At 44.4% G+C, this 22,303-nt stretch overlaps 1 protein-coding gene across 1 annotated transcript in view; it reads left to right on the forward strand.

Moving 5' to 3' along the window:
- The window catches only part of TRIO (trio Rho guanine nucleotide exchange factor), a 3,834,156-nt gene that overhangs the window by 3,520,650 nt on the left and 291,203 nt on the right, over nucleotides 1-22,303 (forward strand). The window contains exon 35 of the mRNA XM_069613780.1: nucleotides 15,557-15,849. Within this exon, the coding sequence (XP_069469881.1) occupies nucleotides 15,557-15,849 (293 nt within the window). The remainder of the gene's footprint in view (nucleotides 1-15,556; nucleotides 15,850-22,303) is intronic.

Genomic DNA, 22,303 nt, shown 5'->3' on the forward strand with positions numbered 1-22,303 from the left:
ATGATGTCCTCATGCATCTACCTGGTGCGCCTGTGCAGGCTTCGGATGCGCCCTCTACAGGAGTTCATCGACGCCCTTTGGATGCAAGCGACGGGCAGCTTCGAGGACAAGATCTCGCTCAACGAAGTATTCCGCCAAGCAATTCGGTGGTGGGGCATCCGCGCGCATCTCGTGGTGGGCACGGACTTTCAGACCCCAGCACACCAGGTGACGGTGATGACGGTTGCCTCCCTGGAGGGGTGGGGAGCGCACACCGGAGATCCTCACGCGAGAGGCCTCTGGCTCCCGGAGGAGAGCATGCTCCACATCAACATACTGGAGCTCCAAGCAGTGTTCTGGGCCCTCAGGTCGGTTCTCCCGTCCCTCAAGGGCAAGGTGATGAGGATCTTCACCGACAGCACCACCACAATGTTTTACATCCGGAAGCAGGGAGGAACAAGGTCCCCAGCCCTGTCCAAGGAAGCCCAGGATCTGTGGCACTGGGCCGTTGACCAGGGGATGTTTCTGGTACCCTTTCATCTGGCAGGGACAAACGACACAATCGCTGACTCGCTCAGCAGGGAGCTGCGCTCGTGACACGAGTGGGAACTGCGTCAGGATCAAGTGGATCGCGTCTTTCAACGATGGGGCAAACCCCAGATTGACCTGTTCGCAACGGCGACGAACTCCAAGTGCCAGAGGTTCGCCAGCAGGTTTCCCCTGCCGAGGAGCATGGGAGATGCTTTCTCGGCCTGTTCCTGTATGCGTTCCATCCGTTGCCGTTGCTACTGCGACTCGTCAACCAGCTCAAGAGGTCCCGGTGCAGGATGATCCTCGTCGCACCGGCGTGGCCGAAGCAGATCTGGTTCCCGGACCTTCTGGACTTGTCAGCATCCCCACCAGTCAAACTGTCGACGGACGCAGATCTTCTCTCCAGAGAAGGAGGCGCCATCCTTCATCACGACCCGGAGTCGCTGAACTTGCAGGCCTGGCTCCTGCAGCACTAGAGTTTGGAGGGTACGATATCTCGGCGGACTGCAGAGAGGTTCTTGCAAAGGCCAGGGCGTCTTCAACTCTCAAGTGCTACGGACACAAGTGGAAGAGGTTCTCTGTCTGGTGCTGTGCACAGAAGATTAACCCTCTACGGATTACAGCCCCTCAAGTGCTACCGTACTTACTGTCGCTGGCCAAAGCTGGACTAGCTCATGCTTTCATCAAGATACATCTGGCCGCGATTTCCAGATACACCATAACTGCAGGACGGTCATCCCTGTGGTCTGATCGCCTGGTGAAGGAGTTTATGAAAGGACTGTTCCAATCGTTCCCGCCGGTGAAGGCTCCAGCCCCGGCGTGGGAGCTCAACGTGGTGCTGACCAGGCTCATGGGTCCGCCATTCGAGCCTTTGCATTCGGCTCTGTTGAAGTTCCTGTCGTGGAAGACAGCGTTCCTTGTGGCCATCACCTCCGCATGACGCGTGGGAGGGATTCAGGCCCTATCCTGCAAGCCTCCATACTTGACTTTTCACGAGACAAGGGTGGTGCTGAGGACGTACACCTCCTTCATGCACAAGGTGCCATCGGACTTCCATCTCAACGAGCCCTTTGTGTTACCAGTTTTCTTCCCGTCGCCTTCGTCGCCGGCCGAGAGGACTTTGCACTCGCTGGATGTAGCTAGAGCGCTGAAGTTCTACGTGAACCGAACAAAGAGTTTTCGGAAGACATCACAGCTGTTTGTGAACTTTGGACCTGTGAACCAAGGGAAGGCTCTCTGTCAGGCTTCCGTTTCCAGATGGCTCTCCGGCTGCATCATGTACTGTCACCGGTTGGCAAACCGACGGTTGCCCGACCGGGACAGAGCCCATTCGACCAGAGCGATCGATGCTACCACGGCATTCTTGTCTGGTGTACCCCTGTTGGACATCTGTAGGGCTGCTACATGGAGGTCGACACGCACCTTCACGAGATTCTACTGCGTCGACCGGGATTCCAGGGAGGAGTCCAGAGTCGGCCAGGCAGTGCTGCGCAACCTGTTTTCCTGAAGGTGGGCCTGGTGAGGAGGTAAGAGTTGCTTATTGTTGAGTCTATGTAATGCTTAATGTTGAGCCTTTTGCCACCTCCCGTGGTTTTGCATGTGTGTACTGCTATGTATTCTTATATTCATGAGCATGTGAATCCATGCCAGACCCCATGCTGGAGAAGGAACAAGTTACTTACCTGTAACTGTTGTCCTCCACCATGGGTCTGGCATGGATTCACATGCAAACCCTCCCTCCTACCCCTCTGCGGCTTTTCATTTGGTCATACTGCCTCTTTACGTGCTACCAAATCTGAGGATGGCTGCCAGGGGCGGGGCTTAGGGAGAGGGCCGTCATTGGCTGGGGGCAGTATGACCCAAAGACCAGTGATTGGTTACTAGTAAGAAAGACAGATCAGAAAAGAAACTGATACTGATTTTTTCTTTACCGAGGATTCCCAGCCTGACGGGGAATATTCATGAGCATGTGACCCATGCTGGAGAACAACAGTTACAGGTAAGTAACTTGTTCCATGTCATCCTTCCAATCGCAGTTCGACACACAAAGTGGAAATGAAGCAATCACTGCAGGAAATACGAACAGACTTGGCCAAGCTATAAGAGAGAACAGACACGTTTGAAACAAATTGTCCAGAACGTGGAAGAAGACCCACAGAAAAACTATGAAACAGTGGAACACTTAGCACGCCTGGCACAAAATCTTGAAATCCAATGCAAGTACCTAGAAAATCGCTCAAGGTGGGCTAACATACAAATAAAAAACGGATCAGAAGCAGTAGAGGACAAAGATCTGAAAGAGAAGGCACAACAATTATTTGCAGACATTCTAGCGGTGGACAAGGTCAAACAAATCCAAATGGACAGAATCCATTGTGTAGGACCAAGGGGGACAGAGGAGCCAGGCTCCCGTCCAAGTGACGTGCTAGTGGCAATGACATCCTAGAACCAAAAAGAACGAATCCTGCGGAAAGCGCGGCAGGGAGAACAGGTGAGAATGAATGGAGGTGAGGTACTGTTATACCAAGACCTAGCACAAACAACGCTTCACAAAAGGAGACGTAAGGGGCCAGTGGTGCAATTCCTGGCAACAAAGAAGATAAATTACAAATGTACGCTCCTGTTTGGCCTCCTATTCACATGGGAGGAACAGAACCACAGAATAACCACATGTGAGGATGGCGAGCGGATACTAAACCTGCAAAGTGAGGAAGACGCACGTAGCGGCAAAAGGCGAGGTGGAACAGCAAGCCGCAGAAAACCATGGGCACGGAAAAACAGTCCCAAGAAAAGGGTAAGGTGGAGGCAAAACGTGAAAGCAGATAAAAGGGAACGAAGGAACAATACTCCGGATGGGAAGGACATGAAAAGGGAGGAAGGATGTAACTGGAACCATGGAAGAGGGTAAGGCAATGAAATGTTTTATAAGGATGCGGCCTGTGGGGAGAGGAAGAAAGGGGCGTATCTTGGAAACTCAAGTGGGGTTTAGGACTCCCCATGCAGTTATCTCTGGGAAGAAAGAGGGCGAGGTGCGACAGACATTCCGTTCGAGCACACATAGGAAACTGGTCCCTCCACAAGGAAAGGGGGAGGGTGGAGTTGAAGAGAGGAGTTATGGTTGACAAGTTGAAGAAAAAAGGGGGATGGGGAAAGTAAGAAGAGGGAAGGGGAGGGCACCAGAGGGACAAACAGCTTCAATAGGAGAAGCGAAACAAAGGGAGGAAAGAGCCAGATAGATCCAAGATGAAGGAAATTAAAATAGTAACGTTCATCGTCGGGGGGGCTCAACACCCCAGTCTAAAGGAAGAAAGTGGACCACCACCTCGGGGGACCGGGGAGGGAGGGAATAATTTGACATACTCATATTCCAGGAAATGCACATTAAAAAAACGGACAAAGGGAAGTTCAAAATAAAAGGCTTTTCACAAATAAACCAAGCTAACGCAGGGGAGAAAAAGGTAGGGGTACTGATAGCACTACACGATAGACTGGGAGCACAGGTCAAGTCCTTTGAATCGGACAAGGATGGCAGATACGTATTCCAAATTCAGAAATAGGGGGCCAGATGCTGATGCTCGCAACAATATATGCCCCAAATACGATACAGGATGGATATATTCGGGCATGATATCCCATTTAGAAACGTTTGCCAAGGGGGAGATCATTGTGGCTGGGGACTTTAACTTAGCGTGGGTCCCGGGGCAGGACAGGAGCGGGACTAGCACTCGGGGATCACACTCCCCCTCCAAAGCACTCAAACAAAAGATGACCACACTCGCTTTAAATGATATCTGGAGGGTCAAAAGTGGGCAGGCACGAGGGTTCACACACCATTCCCATGCTCTCACAACAATGTCATGGATAAACTACATTTGGGCTTCCACAGGATTAGTAGGGAAGGTGAAAGAAACCGAAATGGGATCTATCTCACTATCGGACCACACCCCTTTATGGATCACCTGGAGGGTGGGAAAAATGAAGGGGGGGATTATGGAAGTTGACATTTCCCACCGTCCTCCTATATGAGCCAATACAAGTTGAACTAATAAGGGAAAAGATACTAGAATACTTCAGAGAATATGACTCGGAGAAAGTCTCGCAGGACGCAATATGGGACGCCTCTAAGGCAGTGAATTGTCGCAGGAGCTCTAAAGGCGGGGAAGAGAGAATCAGAGACGACAGTGGGAAAAAGAATTGTAGACAAAATTAATCGACACACAAAAAGAAATGGTGAAATCAGCTAGTATTAAGCTAAAGAGAGCGCTGGGACACATCCAGGGCCAGCTAGAGACACTAAGGACAAGGAAAACCAAGACCGCATTATTACATCTAAAGCAGTGGCACTATGTGAAGTTCAACAAAGCAGATAGATACCTAGCCAGACAACTGAGGGGACAAAAAGGGGTCACAAACAATCATTAAACTTCAAAACAGGAAGGGCCAGGAGAAGACAATAATGAAGACTTTGGGGAAATCTTTAGGGACTTCTACCAAGAACTTTACACATCAGACCACTCATCAGAGGAGAAGCAAATAGAATATCTAAAAACCCTCCCTATTTCACGAATAACGGAAGAACAATGAGCAGATCTCAGGGGGGAAGTAAGGGAAGAGGAAGTTTAAAAAGCCATAAGGAAGTTGCCAAAGAATAAAGCACTTAGTCCGGATGGATACACAGCGATCTTCTACAAACAATATAGTAGTATTCAGTACCCAATCTTCACGAAACTGTATAATACATTCCAAACAAACAAAAACATCACGCCATCGATGAATGAAGTAAAGCTTATAGTGTTCCATAAACAAGGCAAAGACCCGGCAATACCATGTTCATACAGACCAGTAGCGCTAATAAACATAGACGCTAAAGTATACACTAAAATACTTGCCAATAAACTGATACACCTCTTACCGAAAATAATAGGACAGGATGAATCCGGTTTTATTCCAACCAGGCAAACCTTCAATAATACTCGCAGAATCTGTCAGCATATAGAAAAAACAGGAATAGCACACAACCCAGCGTTCCTTCACTCGATGAAGAAAAATCATTCGGCAGAGTCGAGTGGACTATGCCTTTTAGGACGATGAAACAAATGGGGTTTGGGGCGAAATATATTAACATGATAACAGCAAATTATGCAATGCCGTCATTACGCATATCGTTCAGTGGCATAGTAACAGACAAAGTTATCCTGGGAAGGGGAACTAAACAAGGCTGCCCTCTATACCCTCTTCTCTATGCCATATACTTAGAGCCACTACTAGTTAGGATAAGAGAATCAACCAAACTGAAGGGGAAATAAATGGTGGGGGAATCTAATGAAATCATAGCATTCGCAGATGATATGCTGGTCGCCATATTGAACCCAGAACAATCACTACCGACCCTATTAAAAGAAATAGAAGACTTCGCGGAGATCTCGGGACTAAAAATAAACAAACAAGAATTGGAAATGCTGAACCTGTCTGCAAACTCGGAAATGATAAATACACTACAGCGGACGACATGACTAAAAGAGGCCAAACAGAGTGTAACATACCTAGGCATAACCCTCACAGAAAAAGTAGATCAAATATACAGAGCTAATTATCCCCACCTACTAAGAAACATCAGAACAGAGTTGACAAAATGAAACCCGCTAATGGTAACGTGGTGGGGCCGCATGCCGACAATAAAAATGGTGACCCTGCCAAGAGTATTTTACTTCTTCTAAGCGCTACCAATTAGAGTCCCAAGGTCCTTCTTTAGCTCCCTGAATAAGGCTGTAAATGCTTGCATATGGAAGAAGAAACCTTCAAGGGTAGCAATGATCACACTCACGGCTCCAAGGAACAAAGGAGGGATGGCATTTCCACATTTCCTCAGTTACTATGAGGCGGCACAATTAAGGGTTGTTGGAGAATGGCTAAGGGGAGATCAACGCAAAATATGGGCACGACAGGACAGGGCGGTCGCGGGATCATCCCTTCAGGGACTCATGTGGCTATATAAAAAGAAAAGGCACCCTAACACGAGGATTAGTGAGATAATAGGAGCAGGATTAGATGTTTGGGATGGGGCAATCGGGCGGGGAACCTTATCAACGAGGTCTCTCTTAAACTACGCCGTTTTATTTACGTTGCATTTCGTTTTTGCATTTCGTTTTTAGCACTGTATGAAGGTCTATTGTGTGTAATGTCATGAAACTACAATTGATTATAAATTGAATTTTAACTTGTGTCATCACTAGTTGGGGCCATTAGATAACGTACCTGCACAAAATTTAGCATTTTATTAACACAGCTAAGATTTTAGCCTGTTTGTTTCCCTGCATGTGCTGCCTGGGCATCTGAACTACACAATCCAGCAGCCTTGTAGTTCTCTGCTGCCTCATTAGTTTAAACCCGGCGCCGGCGCGAAGGGGGCAAGCCGGTCTGTGCCGGTCTGGCCGGACTATAAAGTCCATTGATTCTCCTTAATCTTCAGGTCTCTCTTAAACTACGCCGTTTTATTTACGTTGCATTTCGTTTTTGCATTTCGTTTTTAGCACTGTATGAAGGTCTATTGTGTGTAATGTCATGAAACTACAATTGATTATAAATTGAATTTTAACTTGTGTCATCACTAGTTGGGGCCATTAGATAACGTACCTGCACAATATTTAGCATTTTATTAACACAGCTAAGATTTTAGCCTGTTTGTTTTCCTGCATGTGCTGCCTGGGCATCTGAACTACACAATCCAGCAGCCTTGTAGTTCTCTGCTGCCTCATTAGTTTAAACCTGGCGCGAACGCGCCGGCGCGAAGGGGGCAAGCCGGTCCTTGGCCGGACGGGTCGGAGTTGGTGGAGCCGGGACTCGTCACACCTGTGTCAGTACCCGGGATTTGGGGAGCCTGGGGCTTAGGTACGTCAAGATCTGCGCCATGTTGACTACAGGAGTAGCGAGAGAAACAGGTCAACATGAGAGGGATGAAGTTTTAATTGATGAGGTGGAGGGAAATTCGGTCACTGGTTCAGTACGGGAGGATACGGGGAAGTTCTCAGACCTTAATATCGGCCTACTTAACACACGATCGTTAACCAAACATGCTACCAATATTGGGGAGTTGATTACTTCCAACAATTTTGACATTCTCTGTTTAACAGAAACCTGGCTCAAGGACCCAGTAGGTCCCACATGTGAACAGGCTGTACCAGATGGCTACAGTATTTACTTTGAAAACAGACAGCAGGGTAGAGGCGGCGGGGTGGCAATTATTGCCAAAAACAGCCTTAAACTTTTTAAGGTTACTCTAGGACTTAGTGGATGCGAAGCTTTGCACCTTAAGTTAATGCTCTCACCCAATAATTGCTTAAATTTAATTGCTATTTACAGACCACCAGCTTTGGTCTCAGACTTTTCTTCGGAACTTTGTTCATATTTAAACACCCTGAGATCTGATAACGTATCTACAGTTATTATGGGTGACGTAAACCTTTGGCGAGGGAATAAGAAGGATAAGGGAGCTATTGCCCTGGAAAAAGCATTGAATAACCTGGATTTTTCTATTCTCAATATGGATCCAACCACCCCTCAGGGAAACCAGTTAGACTGGCTGTGTGGTTATAATGTACTATTACAAAATTGCAGAACCACCCCTTGTATATGGAGTGACCACTACTTAATATCAGCCAATTTAAGATTACCACTCTATGCACATAAACCCAATCCTCATATTAAAACAGTTAAGAGAAACTTCAATAATCTAAATGCGCTACTTCTTAAGACTTGTATGGATAAAATAGCGGACTCATTTCAGGATCAGGACTCATGTACTAACCTTCTAGATAAATATAATAAGCATCTTACAGAGTTAGTGGAATTAGAGGCACTGCTCATCTCAAAATTAGCTAGGAAAAATAACAACAGCCAAAAATGGTTTAGTCCAGAGCTCAACTCTTTGAAGAAAGAAAAACGCACTTTGGAAAGGAAATGGACTAAAGATAAAACCACGGAGAGTAAAAAGAACTGGAAATTGAAGGATAAGGAATATAGAGATAAGATTAAGGTAGCCAAGTCTGATTTTCTCAATAGTGAAATTGAGCAGTCAGAAAATAAGACAAGCAAGCTCTTCGATATTTTGAAGAGCATGGAAAAGCCGGCCTCTCTCACCCCGCCTTTCATGCCCTCCGAGGAGGATTGTAACAAGGTGTCACAGGCCTTTCAAGCAAAAATAGAAAAAGCAAGACAGAACATTATCAAAGCCAGACTTATCGCTAAACAAGACACTGATCCCCCACTAACGGAGACTCTTGTCAGATGACAGTTCTTCAAATTTAGCTCCATCTCAGAGGCAGAGATGTTAGAGGTGTTGAACAACATGAAACCAACCACTTGTGCAGAAAATATCCTGCCTCCTAGCATCATTCTCCAACATAAAGCTACCTTTGCGCCCATTCTTCAGAGAATAGTAAACGCCTCATTTAAAGAGGGCACAGTGCCGAGAGACATTAAGAAAGTTACTATCACCCCTCTGGTCAAAAAAGCAGGTCTGGATCCTAAAGATCCTGCGAATCTTCGCCCAATAACCAACTCAAACTTTGTTCTCAAGTTATTGGACAAGGTTGCTACACAACAACTGCAACAATTCGTTGAAAACAAGGAGATCCTGTATCAGCAACAATCGGGATTTAGAGCCTCCCATAGTACGGAAACAGCCATGCTGGATCTGCAGAACCAGATGCTTAGCTTAATAGATAAAGGCAAGTTAGAAGTGTTAATGCTTTTAGATTTAAGTGCCGCCTTTGACCTGGTGGATCACCACCTTCTCATCAAGGCACTCAGAGAGAATGTGGGATGTTCAGAAGGAGCCATAGATTGGCTTCTGTCCTTCCTTTCGGACCGTCAAGCCAGAGTCCATTGGGGCAGTAGCTTCTCCGATCCCTGTGATATTTTATTTGGAGTCCCACAAGGGGCCAGCCTGTCCCCAATGCTGTTTAACATATACATGCGCACTCTGTGCGCTTACTGGTGAAGGAGGGGGTGTCGTTTACAAATTACGCAGACGACACCCAACTCATATTGGAACTGGATGGCAGCCATCATGACGCAGACAGTGAAGTAATAGCCAGGGTCTATAAGATAATTAATGCTTGGATGCAGACAAATTGGATGTGTCTGAATGACTCCAAAACTGAGCTTATGCTGTTTGGATCTAGTCGTCAGCTTGCCAACTTGGGGGCAGAGTATAAGTCATTTAAAATCAAGAACGCCACTATCCAGGTAGTCCAGAAAGTGAAGACCCTGGGAATGATGGTTAACGCAGTGGTAGACTCTCATGCTCAGAGTAGCTATCTACAAAAAAACACGGCATATAACTTAAGGCTCATGAAAGCCATTAAGCCTTACCTTAATGAGGGCAACATGGCTACCAGAGCCATTATATTATCAAGACTTGACTATGGTAATGCCCTGATGCTAGGGGCTTCCTCTAGGGATGTCTCTAGTTGTCAGGTGATTCAAAATAACGCGGTTAGGCTGGTCAAAAATTTGAGGAAAAGAGACCATGTCACTAAAGATAGAATGGCGTTACACCGGCTAAGAGTAGAGGATCGTATAAAATTTAAAGCTCTCTGCCTGGTTCATAAATGCCTTTATGGCTCAGCTCCAGAGTATTTAAAAAAGAGGTTAGTGCTTCACACCCCCAGTAGAAGTCTTTGCTCCGGGGGTAAATGCCTGTTGATCGTTCCCAAGTTCAAGCTGAAATCGGGGTTGGGCAGCTCCTTTTTGGTTCAGGCGCCCAGCTTGTGGAATAGTGTTCCGGAAACACTCAGGTCTGAAACAAACCTTCTTGCTTTCAGGAAGGGTTTGAAAACATATCTCTTCAGATGAGAAACCGGGATAAGTTGGATCAGGGACATCTTCAGGGCTCAGCTTTGGACTGGTTTCTTTCTGTGTTCTATGTGTGTCTGTTCGTTTAAAGCGCCCTGATGCCCTCGGGCTACCGGCGCTATATAAAAATGAAATGAATGAATGAATCAACAAAGCCATCACCATTCACCCCTCTGTTTGGCAACCCAAAATTCCCGTAGGCGATGGATAAGGAAGCGTTCAGGAAATGGAAAACAGCAGGCTGCCAGAAATTAAGGGACATTTACCATGGGTAAACTTTTAGAACATTTGAGGAATGCACTCAAGTCATTGGCCTAGGGGAAAAGGACAGATTTAAATATATCAACTGAAACATTTGCTAAGTGCCCCACTGATAAAAGCGGCAGCCGCAAGACAACTAACGCCCTTTGAACAATACATTACAATGAACACAGGATCAAAAATCTGGTATCTTATCTATATAAGCCTTGAATGACCAAGAAGAGCAGGTTCAGTGGAACTACATGAGGAAATGGGAGATAACAACAGGGGAGCCTATTCATAGAAACCAATGGGAACACCTGTGCGGTATAATCCCCAAACTAACAAGATCAATCCAACTCAGGGAAATGTGGATTAAAGTGATGTTGCAATGGCACTATGCGCCGTAAAGAATCCACAAGATGTTCCCTCAAACGTCTGATCAGTGCCAGAGAGGATGCAAAACGCTAGAGGATTGGCAGCATATCTGGAAAAACTGCCCAATGCTACAAGAATTTTGGGAGGAGGTAAGGAAACAAATGATGGAAATATTCCAGGACCTAGACCAACTGGAGGACAGTTTCTGGAGGTGCGGCATGTGCGACCCGAAATCAAAGGCACCAACTAAGACGCAGAAGCGGGGCATGATTACCCTTCTGATAGCAGCATGGCTGGTGATAGCACAAAACTGGCAACAACTCCTCCCTCCAGCTTCCCCCAAAAAAATACAGGACTGGTTGTATAAAATCTGGAACTTTGTGGCGATGGAATGGGTAACGTAGAAAATTCAAGGAGACAAAGGGAGATTCAAGAATGAATGGGGCCCAGTTATGTCCTATCTAAAAAGTGATTACATGCCACAATGGCGCCCACACTAGATAAGAATATTGGATATCCTATGAACTCAATCGAACAAGCAAACTGGAGGCGCGACGGGCAAAACCGCTGGTGGGGAGGGGAGAGGCGGGGGCGTTATGTTATATGGTTGATGTTTCTTGTAATGCTAAAACAAATAAAAATATTTCACAAAAAAAGTTGCAAAAAATTCAGAGATTCAGAGAACAAAGAATGTTAGTAACATTTGTGGTAGGGTAAGGTTTCAACTTGAGTTGTTAGAGTGGGTGCCAAATGGATTTCAAAATGTCCGCTAAGCACAGACATCAACCGCGGACAGGTCGTCACGCCGCATGGGCGCGGTCACTTCATGATGTTCATGGCTGTCCACAACCGCGTCACAGCATTTGCCAATATTAGTGCACCAGTGTGACGTCACCCAGGTGTGCTGCGATGACCGTAGCAACGTCACGATGTTTGCAAACTAATTAAAAGTGCGTCATGTAGTTGCAGCCATGATCACTCATGAACATATGCACAGTCGGCTGACATCAATCTGGTACGCTGCGACAACTTCGAACACGCTCCAAAGTTCACGGACTAATTAAAAGTGCATCATTGTCGTCACAGACATGGAAGTCTGTGAATGTCAGCACACTGCGTGACGTCACTGTAATACAATGTTGCGGACACAAACTTCAAATAGTGGTTTTTAAAAAAAATACACATATTTACATATTATTTAAATTATAATACATTATGATCGGGAGGGTGAATCACTGGGAAACAAAAATAGGGGAATTTGATTGTGTTATATGTTCATGATTGGATGAATTAGGGAGAGAGATTTCATCAAAATGCGCATGTGCAATATCCTCTTCAAATGCTTGGGGTGATTGATGGGGTAGGGTTATAGGTACAGGTCAGGCAATGAAAATCAATATTTCTAGTTACAAGATTTTTAACATGTGCACAAAGTTCTGCCAGTTTTTTTTATTTGTGTGGAGTCTTTACTTAATTGGTTAATATGATTTTCTATATTTTCAAATTTTGCTTCAAAATTTTCTTTTTTTACATCATGATTTTCTTTATTGGGTTGTTCTTCTTGTTCTAGATTGTGAAGTATAAAAGATATCTAATACGTTTAATATAATAGTTTATATATAAGTAGCAGAAATTCATTATTTTGTGATTAATACAAAACAATTTAATATTTGTAGGTTCTTCCTCTTCATTTATATCTTCTTTGGGGCAGTATAATTCCAGCCATTCCAGAGTGCTTGCCATTTCTATTACAATATAGAATGTTTATATTTAGTTATAGAATATCTTCACACACCTAGTACAGTTATATACTGCATGTTTATAAATGAAATTAAAAGAAACTGCTTACTTACTAAAGTTTTGAAATTGTTTTCCTCACTGCAACAAATGTTATGCTTTAGTGGCTGTCAGGTGTTGGTGAATTGTTTATAGAGGCAGTTTTCCTCAATATTTGGTACTATCCATAATTTTTGTGTTATCACTTTAAAAACAGTACTTAGTTTTCCAGAGTTATAAGGGATGTAGAACATGGTTGTATTGTAAGCATTGTTGCTAATATATGGGGGAATAGAATGATTTGTAATGAAAACTTAAGTGGTTGATAAATGAGGTTGAACTGGTAAAGACCTATGACATTCAGTAACACACTTTGTTAAAGGGACATTATGGTTGCAAGGTCAAATTGAAAAATCAATCATAGTGCACAATCATAGTGCCACCGCTATACACTGCTCACACTAACACAGAGGACATCAAAGATGACTTCACACATCACATCATGAATCTATTTTTGTATTTTTTTTTATTTTAAAACACTTTATTAAGTTTGCAATGAACAACTACCAATAAAGTAAACAATGTCTCACAGTAAAGCGTAACAACTTAATTTACAGAACAGTATAAGCATCATACATCTTCAATCTGTCATAATAGCTTTATCCTGCGAAACATAACAGCAAACTGACAAATATACACAAAACAACACAAGAGACAACACAAGTGGGGCGAAGAGAAAAAAAAAACACCATCACCTCTGCCTTATCCCCCTTTCCTCCTCAGATGACATATCCACCAGATCAGCTCCACTGTCACATTAATCATAAAGAGCCAAAAATGGGCCCCATAACTTTATGTATTCCTCACCTTTATCTTTATTTTCCAATGAGACCTTATCATACTGTGATAGAATATGCAACTCCGTTAACCACTCCTCGACATTAGGCTTTTTCCTCTTTTTCCAAATTCTGTGAATTAATTTAATTGCTACCATCACTGCCCTATCAATCCAATAAGTACATTTTCTAGAACGCACACATCTATTTGGATGTGACAATAGAACTATATTAGCTGCAGACCTTTATAAGTTTATTCCATAAATCAGATCAATCCTATCAATGACATCCCGCCAGTACAATTGCACTCTCGGACATTCCCAAAGTAAATGTAACAGGGTGCGTCTACCAATGTCACAGCACCAGCATAAATCACAAGATTGAAGACCCAATTTAAACATCTTAACCGGTGTCCAATATAGCCTTCCAATGATCTTCTGTCGAATCAAACGCAAACCCATGTCTGCTCCCAAATGTAAATTCACCCTCAGTATGTCACTCCAGTCCTCATCAGTAATAACCCTCCCAATATCATGTGACCAACATTCCTTCAGTCCAGTCCATGCTGATTGAATATTTTCACCAATAGGCATAAATTGTATATAAGTCCATACACAATATTCCTGACCTTCCAATAATGTGCTAAGTTCTGGTTTTCCCCCAACAGAACCCCTAGCCATACCTATCCTTAAATTAATCATGGAAGCTAGAGCCAAGTATCTATTCAATTCTCTCCGATTCAAACCATATCTACACTGTAGATCTTCAAATCCCAACAATTGGCTCCCATCCATCACATCCCCTAGCTTCATTTTTGTCATCAAAACATTTTCTACATTGTTTATATGTATCAGCAGCTGGAAGATCTCTTGCATTAGATTAAGCAAGAGGTCCGGTATTAAAGCGGCGTATGACCGTATGTGGCAATACATTATAAAGAATAAAATACTCCCCACCATACTTGAAAAGGATTCTGCAAATCACCTCAGAGTTGAAACTCTGCCTTTCTCTATTTGGGCTCAGAACTCTTCATACTTGGAATGTATGGAAGCGGTCACTTTATCTCATATATTGTACTATAGTAGAGACATCAAAACTCAACTCTAATAAGAACATTGCATCACTGAAGCAACTATAATAACTTATTGCATTTAAGATATCACAACGCTTGCTGCTTAAACCATCACAAAGGAGAATTCCATCTGCCACTAGTGCACTTAATAAAAGTCAGTCAATTTATGTTTATTTCGGAAAAGTTAAACACACAAAAACAAAGCAACATTAGACAATTTATCAATAATGATGAAAGTTGTGTCTAATTTTTAAGGTTCCTTTCATCTAAAATGCCGTCCTTCCTGTGAAATTATACAGCCATTCAGTGATAAGGATATGTTTATGGATGCATTTTTTGTGTGCGCTGTTCGAGTGAAACATAGGAGAGCTAGAATTTCGCTGCATGTTTTTGTGTATTTTAAACTAAAAGGCAGTTGTTAAATACTTTGTGTTAAACTGCTTGAACATTTTGAAACAAATTACAAGCTGCATGTTAGTATTTTTTTCATCTGAACAGATCTTCCATTTATTATATGCATCAACAACTAGAAGATCAATTGCATCAGTGCAAGCAAGAGATGGACGGTGGACTAGCACGGTGTGGCCATTCATTTTAAGGGAGAATATACCCCCACCATACGTAAAATTATATTTCAGCTTGAAGTTTCATGACATTATAAAGCGGCTCTTCCTCCAACCTCATTCCACTGTTTGTTCATGAAACGTCTTGGTGACATGCAGTAAAACGTATACTAGGCGGTGCGTTATCCCCCATATATATCCACAGTGCAATTAGAACCCATTATGGCAGATAAAGGGGGAAGATGGTGGTGGCAACTGTGGCTTTATGAAATGTTTTGGAAAATGTCATTCTTTTCTTTTAGATAATGTTTCTTTATTTATTTTAGACTCCATATCGGTCTCTAGTAATGATGCAAGTCCTCCAGCTTCAGTGACTTCAATTCAACCATATATGACTGGTATCCAGAGCTCTCCAGGACCCAAGCGCCCTGGCAACACCCTTAGAAAGTGGCTCACTAGCCCTGTACGGCGTCTAAGCAGTGGGAAGGCGGATGGTCATGTAAAGAAATTAGCCCATAAGCACAAGAAGAGCAGAGAAGTCAGGAAAAGTACAGATACGCTCTTGCCGAAGGATTCAGATGACAATAATGCAACACCACAGGATGAAGCCATTGAAGAGGTTAGTTTAGTGTATTGATATTTAGGAGAAAGAAAACTGCAGTCTTAAATTGATGTGCCCGTAAGATGTCTTGCCCATAAGATGTCTTACCATTTTCTTCATGAAATACATTATTTAATACACATTTCAAAACATCTGTAATCTTTCTTCCTCAGTTTGTGCCAAATATGCCCTCCTAGTTAGATACAGTCAGACATTCATTATTTTCTCAGGGTTACGGTCTTATTACAGTCAGAAATGTTTGTCATATCCATTCTTTCATAACAGAAATAGTTAAAATGGAGGGTGTGACAGAAATGTCCTGTTCGAGGTAGTACATCCTTTTTTTAGTATCATGACTGCATTTTACGATTGGTCTGGGGCTGCCATCACTGTTGGCTTATTTATTCTTTTGGGGACACCTATGCAGAAGCAAAATAGCTCACAAATGAACACATGCACCAAATGGTGCTGTGCAGGTCAAATTATGAGTTATGAGAGAGGAACTTCTGCCAAAGGCAGTGCAAGCAAACAAGTACTATATTTAACAGTGTCTGATGTTTTTACATATTTTTTTCTTCTATTCCCAGCTTAAAGTGTTCCATTGTAAGCATTGTTAAACCACACGTACAGTCAGTGCTGCCATGGAATTTCAAGTTAACACTGTATGGCCTGGGGGCGGGTTTATCATCTCTGTGGGCAAGGTGTGCAGTAGCTTTCTCTATACTGTATAGAGGGTTCCAAATAATGACATTTGGTTCCATAGATCTGATGTTCATAAAATTGGAGTCTGGTTTGAGTGCAGACATTTGATGAGATTACAGATCATATCTTTGAGAGAGTCTTGTTATATTAGTTGGTTCCTTTTTATCATTTAATTTTTGCCAACAGATTTATCTGATCTTTGGCTAAACCTAATTTTTCACTTTAACTACTCTTTTAAAATTGCTGTAATTAATCTTGTAATAGATTTGCCCCTCCATGAAGTTCTTCATCTTCTTAAAATCCCTTCATACGCAGTGTGCTGTGGACAGTTTTCCAACATCCATGTTGTCCTGTGGATCTCTGAATTGGCTCCATCAGGGCCCCTTGTCACTTTCTAGCGCCAGAAGTGACGACAACCTTTGTGACCAAGCCAAAGATCTGTCCCTGTTAAGAGGGTTTCGGAATACCTTTCAGCCTTGGTGGGAGGCCTAGCAGGGTTTTTCACCAGAGCTGGTTCTGCCCCAGAGGCTGGGTGTGGAGTTTGGAGGGACCCAGTCCCTACCAATTCCCCCTGTTCCCATGTGCTTGACAAGAGTTGCCAATGTTTTATCACTCCATGCCAGCAGAGGCATCATTGTGGCCAGTGTTCTTCTCTTTGTCTCTTAGGATCTAAAGTGTCAGCAACCTTCAGAATGGGAAAGCAAGCAGACAACCACAGGGAAAGAAATCTGAGCAAGTAACTGAGGCTCCGAAAGTAGCAGGCCGCTAGGTGATCCACCTCAGTTTACATATCTGCATGTCCTAGGGAGTGAAGAGACAGAACCACCCGCTCAGGGAGAATGACCCGCATCAGACCCATGAGAGTGAGGGCCAGGGCATGGTGTGCTCCCTCAAAGAAAATGTACTGTTTGCTGAACCTGAGTCAATGATGGTTACGTGGCACCATTGCTGGAGACCTGCGGACCAGCATATGGAAAATGAGTGGAGCTTAAGGCCCTTTTTGAATGTTTCTCCAATTTTAACACCATCCATGGGGAAGCGAAAGACACCAATTGTCATGGGGAACCAGCCGAGGCGGAGAGCCAATGAAAGTGGGTGGATAAAGGAGGGGATGGAAAGTGTGGATTGTTCGGGTGAGGTCAAGGAAGGAGAAGAAGGAGCAAGGAAGAAGGCAGAGGAAGGACAGAACAGAGGAACGTGGATGAGGGTTATTAAGAGTATGCAAGGTGAGGTATTGGTTGGTGAGAGGAAGCTGTACTTGGTTGTGAGTGTGCGTGGAAGACATTAGAGTGACACTTTTATCGTAGGGTGTTAATGGTAAGGTGACTTGACAGGTGAAAGAAGGATGACTCTGAGACGGTGTGTGGAGTAGTAGTGTGGAGAGGGGGAGAAGTAGCAGTGGGGAGGTGGAGTTGTAGCAGTAGGGAGGGGGAGTAATAGTGTGGTGAGGGAGTAGTAGTAGTGTGGGGGGAGTACCATTAGTTTGGAGACGGGGAGCAGGAGATGTGTGAAGGGGAAGCAGCAGCAGAGGTATGTAGAGGGGGGTGGTAATGTGGAGAGGGGGACTACTATTGTGGAGAGGAGGGGAGTGTAGTGGTGTGGACAAGAGAAAAAAGAAGATCTGGAAGGTGGAGGTAGGCAGTAGTGAGAGGAATATCAGGGGCAGAGGAGACACTATCAGAGGGAGAAAGTAGAGCAGTAGATTGGGTTGAGTTGTAGGGAGGGGAGTAAAAGGCAAGGGAGAGCAACGGATAGTCTTAGTGAAAGGAACAGTAGGGCTTGAGATTTGGCTTGATTAGGGCCTGAGTGTCTGAAAGGGACAACCCTCAACTTACTTCATATTGGGGAATAGAGAACAGAGACCACCCAGATTGTTCCCTGAGACCGTCTATGATAGTTAAGGTATTTGCATTTAGGCCATCACACTTAGCCAGACTATTTGCTAGATAGTAGGGGTTGCAGATTTCTAGCAACAATCCAGGGTTGAGGGGTGCCCGTTTTAGGGAGGGCACACCTGTCTCTAGATGAGATAGAGAGGCGGCCCTTAGAAAGTCACTTGATGACAACAATAATAACTTGGAGAAACCCGCACCATCTTCCTCGTTTTTTTTTCTATGGTCATTTGTAGGAATGTCTCCAACAGGAACAGTCATTGAATATTTGTTTTATGAAGCAGTCACCCAAATCGGGATTTCAAACTGGTCCTGTTTGCATATGCTCCATGTTGGTGACAGATCCACACATTTCTTGGCTTTTCTTCTTCATAAAAGATCATGACACAGAGTTGTGTGGATCCTGTCAATCGATGCACTCAAGAGAAACTGCACAGCCATGATGTTTTTCTCTAGAGACCCAAAGAAGATGAACCTGCCCCTGAGACACCAGCATCTCTCTTGTGACGAGGAGACAGAGAAGAAGAAAAGGAAAAGGTATCACCATTCTTGTAGTGAGTGGTCTTCCCCGACACATTCTTCCTTGTCGTGGATGCAACATTGGAGGTCAAAACATCTCAGCTTGATTACTCTGCACCCCAATTGGTCCAAGGAAATGAAAGACCTACTTTCCCCAATCAAGGAAAACGCCCTCACTGTTTTCAACACCTTTTTTGGAACTTTTCAAAAAGTATTTTTTTAATTGGCAGAAACTCCATACAATTGTATTTCTATTACCATTCAATAATCAATTACATAAGATAAACCACCTAAACATCAAAATCCAAACACACTTGTAAACAAAAAAAAACACATAGATAACACTAAAATATTTGTAATAATGCAAAATTAACACATCACAGACAATCTATGCAAATACATCATAATCCATACATTATGCAAACCAAAAGGGGCAAGCAAACAATGTGTCATATGTTTCTTGCACCCTGGTGGGACCAGTGATGTCCGAAACAACTTAACACAAATGCAAGATTTTGACTTAAGACAATGCACATGTTGCAATCCTCATTGCAGTGTGGGATTTTCGCCATGGGCATAGAATATATAAGGTGGTGTATTGCATTAGAAGACCTACAGAAACAGTTTGGGAGAAGTATTACTAAAATGTATACATTTTTTAAAGTGTAAGGAATTTGTCCCCTCTCCTCAAGGGATAGCTACCCCCTATGGCACTAGGGAGGTGAGCCCAAAGTCCCTACGGAGTAAAGCAAGCAGGATTCCATTGGGGTGACCCTACCTCGGGACAGGAAATCCCTATATAGGGATATGTGTTACACTCCTTTATCCCAGGGGTCTCACAGTTTTGTTGGTTACATGGAAATGAATGTGTGTAATGACTTGCCCCTTTTTACACCAATGGTAGGAATGGTTTCTGACTCATTGCAGGCACCATTTTCTATGCAAGGTGGAGAGTGGGAGAACCCCCCCTCCGCCCCTTCATTGCATGAAGATAAGAGCCCCAATAGTGGTGGAACAAAGCCGGGAGGAGCCCATGTGCATACAAAGCGGGAATAGGCTGTAATGTCTAACTTCCAATTTCGTACTTATCATCAAACAGAAGTGTCAACGTACAAGATATTACCCACCTCGAGACTTGATTGTTCCCTGGAGGCTGAGATTGTTCTATTGAAGACTAATGAGGTTCCTCCTAGGGATCCCTTCACTACCCGCTCCAAGAGTCAGGACGCAAAGGAGCCCCCAGGGAAAACCCCCAACGAGGGGGGGGGGGGGGACCCTGAGCTGGGCTCTGGGCTGCTAGGGTTCGTAGAATCCTGAGGACTGCTAGGATGAAGTGCCTCAGCCACAAGGTTGTTGGTAAGTCATCAGTGGAACAGGAGACTGAGGGTTGCAATACAAAAGGTAATAGACTAGTCAATACTTGAGAGTAGAAAGGATAGGAAATGAGAATAGGGTGAAACGAGGATTACCTGGGTGTTATTCGGCCAATCCTAAATGTAAGAGAAAGGCAGGTAGAGGCTCACTCCTAATCTAAATGAGCTAAAGAAGGATAGGTTATTAATCTTCAAAGTTGTGCAAATAGGTTTGTCTAGAAACACTAAAATCGCTTCCCTTACCGCCTGGCCCAAAAAACCAAAGGAAAATCCCTTTCCTGTACTTCCGGGTAGAATCTCCTACTTCTTCTTGTGCTGTGGCTTGAATCAGAAGTGCTACGGGGAAAAATAGGATAAGAACAATGATAGAGTATCCAGAGAATGATTATCAAAAGTAAAGGGCCGTAAGAATAAGTACGTAGTAACGCACCTGAGAGAGCCTCTGAAGAATCTAACAGAACCCGTAATGGTGGAAAGACAATCAGCTGGAAGCTCGGTTGGTTCAACTACGAAGAAATATAGGACGTCACAAGCTATTAGAGATAACAGCGTAAAGCACTAAGAAGTGAGGAAAGTAAATAGTAGAATCAGATTGAAATCTAACACGAATTTACGTAGTGTACAGCTACTCAGGAAGAGAGAAGCAACGCGCGTTGCCACAGGTTGAATGTCCGGATATACTGTGCGGAAGCCTGGGGGCGTGGCCAACAATCGGTTGAGATCCGGCAAAAACGCTAGAGCGTTGCAGGTTGTTTTGCAACCACCCAGAACAGCTTGCGCAGCATACGAGAGTAGGGATACAGAACCGATAACCATATTAGGTTTAACATAGGCTGACACAGCTGCAACAAAGGTTCCTTCAAGGAGTGCACAGAGGTGGGTTGAAGCATGTAGAAGCCTGCAGAATGCTTGACTCTCCTTCCATGTTCCGGCTTGGAGAAGCACGTCCCGAAGGGTCCCCAGAGGTACAGAACACTTGAGCAGTAACTGAGCAAAGCAAAGACAAACTAACGCCGAAATCCCCCAGAGCTGCCAACGCCATCAGCGGGAGGGCGGGATCGGACTGCATTCCCACCGGCCCGAGAGCCTGACCTCCCTAACAATCCAACAATCAGGGGACAGAGCAACAGGAGTTCCTGCAGTCCCCTGGAAGAGGAATAGACATGCTTACCCACAAGGCGCCTAAATAAGATCAAGCAAGAAATCACCAGGAGTGGGGATCTGTGCACTGTCAGCACTTATCAGGCCCACAAACAGAGCTCCCGACGGGGGTTGACACTCCCAAAACCTCTGCGGTGCCTTACTAAAGCCCAGGAATGGACTGCAAACCAATCACATAAACAGGGGCATCCACAACACAGCCTCAGCACCAGCCTCCAGGAGGTAAGGCGAGCTAGAAAACACCCCCTGCTTATGCTCGACACACCATAGCAGAGTGGGGAGCACTGGAAGTGGAGAACTCACCCTGCAGGAGCAGAGATTGTAGGGGCACAATGTCTGAATACCCAAAACGGTGAAACAGGCGGACATTTCCACACTGTTGACAGCCTCCGCCACAGAAAAATTAAAGAGGGGGGAGCAGAGCGGATCTATGGCTCCAGTGGTATATCCAGAGGCTGCAACCGGCCTCATGGAACAAGCTGCCAAATAAACGGATCTTCAAAAACTACTGGCGGCCATCACCAAGGAGTACCAGAATGGCACTGAAGAAGTGATGAGCAAAATCATAACCCTAGACAAGCGCGTAAGTGAAATTGAAAGCAGAACATCAGAAATTGAAACCACAACATACAAACAAAACTTTGAAATCAGGGAGGGAACAGATAGGATCTCAGCACTGGAGGCCAGATGTGAAGCCTTGGAACTAAAACAGCAAGATGCAGAAAACTGAACCCGCCGCAGCAACATCCGCCTACGGGGTATACCATCATCAGTTACAGACAGGGAACTGGAGCTCTACACAAAGGACTTATTCCGCTTTATCCT

This window comes from Ambystoma mexicanum, chromosome 5p (assembly GCF_040938575.1).
Source record: "Ambystoma mexicanum isolate Mex_15411 chromosome 5p, UKY_AmexF1_1, whole genome shotgun sequence".
NCBI lineage: Eukaryota > Metazoa > Chordata > Amphibia > Caudata > Ambystomatidae > Ambystoma > Ambystoma mexicanum.